This window comes from Oryzias latipes, chromosome 22, assembly GCF_002234675.1.
Source record: "Oryzias latipes chromosome 22, ASM223467v1".
NCBI lineage: Eukaryota > Metazoa > Chordata > Actinopteri > Beloniformes > Adrianichthyidae > Oryzias > Oryzias latipes.
Window position 1 is genome coordinate 1,725,308 of NC_019880.2, and position 6,000 is coordinate 1,731,307.

A 6,000-nucleotide genomic window follows, 5' to 3' on the forward strand; every position below is an offset into this window, starting at 1 on the left:
CGTCTGCAGCAGAACCCCAGGCTGCCACTAGACCGGTTTTACAGATCCTGCTTGTGTCTGAATCCCTCACTGCTACCGGCTGAAAGTCCACACGGTGCAGGACTTCATTATTAACGACACGTCGACACTAGGTCTCTGCATTAAAAACTGGATAAATATGAACAGTAAATATGAGTGAATCAACTCTGTTCTGGTGAGAAAAAGTTGGAGGATTTATACAAAATAAATGAAAATAATTTTTTTTCGAATGAAAATTCGTTCAAACGCAATGCATTGTGGTCTATATTCGCCAATCTATTGAGCATCGATGCACACTTGGTATTCACAGGGACTTCTGGAAAGTTTCCAGGGATCTAGATTTTAGATTTGTAGATTCGGACAAAATGGCGAATTTAGACACAACCATGTCTCTGAAAACGGCGTTCCAGCTGACGCTCCGCCTCCTCCCTTCCAGGAACGTACTGTCAGCAGAGGGAGGTGGAGGCCATCACTGAAGGGGTGGAGGAAGACGAGGCCTGCTGCTGCTGCGAGCCCGGCCATCTTCCTCACTTCCTGTCCTTCAACGCCGCCTTCGGGCAGCGCTGGCTGGCCTGGGAGGTCCTGGTCACCAAGTACGTCCTGGAGGGCTACAGCATCACGGACAACAGCGCCGCCTCCATGCTGCAGGTGTTCGACCTGCGCCGCATCCTCACCACCTACTACGTGAAGGTGTGGAGCCCCGCCCGCTGAAGGCTGCTGTGCACGGGGGGGCCTTTGCTCACGCTCCCTCCCACTCTGCCTTCAGGGTATCATCTTCTACGTGATCGCCTCCTCCAAACTGGAGGAGTGGCTGGCCAACGAGGCCATGAAGGAGGGGCTGCGAGGATGCGGAGAAAGGAACTACGTGGACCTGGACCCCACCTTCAACCCCAACATCGACGAAGACTACGACCATCGGCTGGCGGGCATCTCCAGAGACAGCTTCTGCGGGGTCTACCTGGGCTGGATCCAGTACTGCAACTCTCGCAGGGCCAAGGTCAGTGCGTTCAGGAAGAACGGCGCCTCGAAGGCGCCGACGCCGCTAACGACTCCCGTCTGCTCTGCAGCCGCTGGACTGTGAGAAGGACTCGCCGCTGGTGCTGCTCTGCTTCGGCCTGTGCGTGCTGGGGAGGAGAGCGCTGGGAACGGCCGCCCATCACATGTCCAGGTTACCCAGAAATCTCTGTAACGAGGCCGTTAGCGTGACGATGTGGGGGGGGGGGGTGATTCTGCAGAGATTTGGAACCAGGGGAAGCGGAACGCCAGAAAACAAGAACCTTTGTTTTCCCGCATGTTCCTCCTACGGATCCAAGTGCTTAAGAATGTTTACAACGAAATGTTAAAACAGGAATAAATAGAAAGATTTAGCAAGTTTTAAAGAGCCACTGATGAAAAAATGACGTTTTGAACATGATCTTCTGATTGAGACCATTTGTAAAGAAACTGAAGCTGTAATTGAGCGTTTCTTTATTCAAATTGTTGTGATTCAGGAGCAGATGAATAGTTTGAAAAAGGTCGTTACAAAATAGTGGGCGGGCCACAAGCTCCCGGCTCCGCCCCTTTCTGATCCACCTGCAGACAAATACATCTGAGTCCAACCTGGACGGCTGGATAATTCCATCTAACCGTTATGTCGGCGATGTGAGGCTGTATGCTAGTGGGAGAGAGTGTAGACAGATGGATGATGGGAAGTGGGGGTGGTCCCGCCCACAACTCAGAGGTGAATTCGTTGATGAAACTGTCTCCTAGAAAACAACACAGGTTCTTAGATTTTGGCTAAAAACGGCGTCATCCAAAGATGATCGATCAGGACTTTAAAAACATTCCAGCAGATTCCATCTTTCTGACATTTGGCTGGTGCTAAAACACGGATGATGTCTAGAGATCCGGTTTATTTAATGTGAGGAGTTCTGCCAAAAGCATCGGTTATCACGTCATTGACAGATTCTGCTGCATTCTGCTGCAGCAGCTGTGGCACTTCTGTCTTTCTGTGACCCCCTTCGATGACTCGCTGCCCCGCATTAGTCAGAGGAGGATAGATAGTAAAAACAAGAATAAAATGGAAGAGATTTTTATTACTGTCTCCATGCAAACAGAAAAATATCCTAAAGTTCTGGAGAAGAACGATCAGATTCTCCTCCATTCTGGATTACGTCATCTAAAGCTGAGTTCCTGATTGGTCGACGTGATGCCAATTCTGCAAAGTTCAGACATTTGAACTCGCCTGGCGTTAAAAACACGCCGCAGAACCTCTGATGACATTAAAACTGGACGAGAATGAAGGTTCTGATGATGTTCTGCTGGTCCGGTTCCTGCTTTGCAGCAATCTGGAGTCTTTCCTGTACGGCCTTCACGCCCTGTTCAAAGGAGACTTCCGCATCTCCTCCGTGCGAGACGAGTGGATCTTCGCCGACATGGAGCTGCTCAGGAAAGTCGTGGTTCCTGGAATCCGAATGTCCCTGAAGCTTCACCAGGTGAGGCGGCGCCACGAGTTGGTTCTGTTCTCCGGCTTCAGGAGGACTCGGATCATAGGTTCTTCTCCTCTCCGTCAGGACCACTTCACGTCCCCCGACGAGTACGACGAGCCCGCCGTGCTTTATGAGGCCATCTCCTCCCACCAGCAGAACCTGGTCATCGCTCACGAGGGCGACCCGGCCTGGAGGAGCGCCGTCCTGTCCAATTCGCCGTCCCTGCTCGCCCTGCGCCACGTCCTGGACGAAGGCACCAACGAGTACAAGATCATCATGCTGAACCGGCGGTACCTCAGCTTCCGCGTCATCAAGGTGGGCTGCTGGGCACGGGTTGGCGCCGACTCGGCCCAGACCTCGGTAAGAACTTTCTGTTGTGCTGCAGGTGAACAAGGAGTGTGTCCGAGGACTGTGGGCGGGGCAACAGCAGGAGCTGGTGTTCCTGAGAAACCGAAACCCCGAGCGCGGCAGCATCCAGAACGCCAAGCAGGCTCTGAGGAACATGATCAACTCGTCCTGCGACCAGCCCATCGGGTACCCCATCTACGTCTCGCCGCTGACCACCTCCTACTGTAACTCCCACCCCCAGCTCGGACACATCCTGGGGGGGCCCATCAGCATCGCCAGCATCCGCAACTTCCTCCACAGCACCTGGCACAGGTAGGGCTGGCTCCAGTGCCCCTCTGAGGGGAGGCGGGCGTCCCGCCGTCGCTCACGCTCAGCGGTCTCCTGGCAGGTTGAGGAAAGGCTGCGGGGCGGGGTGCAACAGCGGCGGGAACATAGAGGACTCGGAGGCGGGGGGGTTGTCCAGCGGGAACGGGACGGGGGCCGACTCCCAGCAGAGCTCCATGTCGCAGGGCGGCATGTCTGGACCGGCGCCTCCTCGCTCATACCCGCTTCATTCACTGGGTGAGAACAGCTGTGCGAGGGGGTGGGGCTAAAGGAAAGTGTAACCTTCTGTCTGACCCCGCCCCCCTCTCCCTGCACAGGCACCAGTCAGAGTTCTCAGTCGGTCCAGTCCGGTCTGGTCCGTCACTCCCCCGCCCGGGCCTCCATGGCGAGTCAGTCGTCTTCGTACCGCTACAGCAGCAGCCGCCACTCCTCCCTGCGCACCTCCACCACGGCGCTGGAGCCCTGCCGCCGCTCCTCCACCAGCCAGCTGTCGCTGCGCACGCTCCCCACCTCCCTGCACCTGCGGCTGGGGTCCACCTCCGACCCCGCCGGCCCCTCGTCCTCCCTCTCCAGCCACAGCATCCCCCCCTGCAAGCGCCACACGCTGGTGGGCCTTCTGAGCAACGACGGCGTCTGCACGGCCGTGACGGACTCGCTCGGCCACCATCACCAGCACCACCCGCAGCAGCACAACCCCGCCGTCTCCACCGTCCGCAGGGACGACATCTCCTACAGGGTGCAGGTGTGTAAGCCGAGGCTGTCGCGGCGGGAGGGCGTGGCGTTTGCTGCGCCGTCTGACATGAATGCCCCCCCCCCCCCCCCCCCCCCTCCAGATCGTAGATGCGACTCAGGTTCTGGAGAACATCCACCTGTCCAAGAGGAAGGAGCTGCAGTGGCCCGACGAGGCCCTGAGGCTGAGGGCGGGGCGGACCTGCTGGAGGGACTGGAGCCCCACAGAGGGCATGGAGGGGCACGTGAGTCTTCAGAGTAAAAGCCCCCCACTTTCTGTTTCTGCTCCAACGCTCCCCCTGTGGTCCTCTCCCCCCCTGCAGGTGATTCACCGGTGGGTGCCTTGTAGCCGCGACCCGGCCAACCGCTCCCATATCGACAAGACCATCCTGCTGGTTCAGGTGGAAGATAAGCTCGTGCCCATCATCGAAGTGGGGGTCATCGAGTTGGGCGCAGAGGTTTGAAACGCCGCCGGGGTCCCGGTAAAGTGTCCGGCCCAGGCGGAGACGTCCGGCTGGCGTCTCAGAAATGCTGCAACAGGAAGTTCTCCAAGCTGTGGGTGATTCATTTCTATGCATCCGTCGTTTCTCTGGATTTATGACACAGATGAGTGTAAGAAGCTTCTGGAGGCTTTTCTTTTGGAAATCCTTTCATATTTTTGCCAAATACGTCTGCCATGGTTATTCACACCCCGATGCTTTTTTAGTTTTTCTTGTTTTTGCTGCCAAGGCTGCAGAGGAAGCCGCGGTGCGGACGGACGCCGGCCTCGCCGGCGCCGCCCTCCGCAGACTCTGCCTCATTGTCGTCATTCCTCTTTGATGTCTCTGAAATTTGACAGATTTATTTGCGCAAAAAAAAACAAGAACTTGCACTATTTGTTCTTTTACAGTGATGCACTACAATCTTTAAATAATAATATCACATTTTATTTATTACAGACTCTGAATGGCGACGGTTACAGAGGCCTTGGGAATGACAAACAAATGCAATCAACTCTTTTGTTTTTCTGTTTTGAGTATTTTCTGTTTGATAAACTTGAAAAGAACTTTTTACTGTACGTGACTTTATCTGTACACACATGCATCACAAGTATCTGACGTATAGGAGACGTTTTATTATTTATTACGGTGAAAATGGCTTTTCTTTTCCCACTTTGAGACAAACGTTTAATGTACTGAGGACCATCGAGGTTGGACTGTTTCTCTATTTAACTCGATTCTTTTCTATTTGAAGAATTAAAGTTTGATTTATTGCTGTCTTTACTGTGTTTCCACGGATGATTGAACAGTCGGAATGAAAAACACAAGTTTGAGGTTTACAGACGCTCCGAGAACCCAGAAACTAAACCATCCATCCAATCATCCAACCAACCAAACATCCAACCAATCATCCAACCAACCAAACATCCATCCAACCAACCATCCATCCAACCAACCATCCATCTAATCACCCATCCAATCGTCCATCCAACCATCCATCCAACCAACCATCCATCCAACCATCCAATCATACATCCATCCAACCAACCATCCATCCATCCATCCATCCATCCAACCATCCATCCAATCATACATCCATCCAACCATCCATCCAATCATACATCCATCCAACCAACCATCTATCCAACCAACCATCCATCCAACCATCCATCCAACCATCCATCCAATCATACATCCATCCAACCATCCATCCAATCATACATCCATCCAACCAACCATCTATCCAACCATCCAACCATCTAACCATCCAACCATCCATCCAATCATACATCCATCCAACCAACCATCTATCCAACCATCCATCCATCCAACCATCCATCCAACCATCCATCCAACCATCCATCCATCCAACCAACCATCCATCCAACCAACCATCCATCCATCCAACCATCCATCCAATCATACATCCATCCAACCAACCATCTATCCAACCATCCATCCAACCATCCATCCATCCAACCATCCATCCAATCATACATCCATCCAACCATCCATCCATCCAACCATCCATCCAATCATACATCCATCCAACCAACCATCCATCCAACCAACCATCCATCTAATCATCCATCCATACATCCAACCATCCATCCAATCATACATCCATCCAACCA

At 53.2% G+C, this 6,000-nt stretch overlaps 1 protein-coding gene across 2 annotated transcripts in view; it reads left to right on the top strand.

The window, feature by feature from the left end:
• Positions 1-5,149, top strand: part of pcnx1 (pecanex homolog 1) — a 28,354-nt gene extending 23,205 nt beyond the window's left edge. For both annotated transcript variants that reach the window (XM_023951609.1, XM_023951610.1), the window contains exons 27-36: positions 455-708; positions 785-1,015; positions 1,086-1,186; positions 2,342-2,492; positions 2,571-2,801; positions 2,872-3,146; positions 3,223-3,395; positions 3,476-3,900; positions 3,992-4,132; positions 4,211-5,149. In XM_023951609.1, coding sequence (XP_023807377.1) covers positions 455-708; positions 785-1,015; positions 1,086-1,186; positions 2,342-2,492; positions 2,571-2,801; positions 2,872-3,146; positions 3,223-3,395; positions 3,476-3,900; positions 3,992-4,132; positions 4,211-4,351 — 2,123 coding nt within the window. In that variant the 3' untranslated portion in view covers positions 4,352-5,149. The remainder of the gene's footprint in view (positions 1-454; positions 709-784; positions 1,016-1,085; positions 1,187-2,341; positions 2,493-2,570; positions 2,802-2,871; positions 3,147-3,222; positions 3,396-3,475; positions 3,901-3,991; positions 4,133-4,210) is intronic.
• The last annotated feature ends 851 nt before the right edge of the window (positions 5,150-6,000 follow it).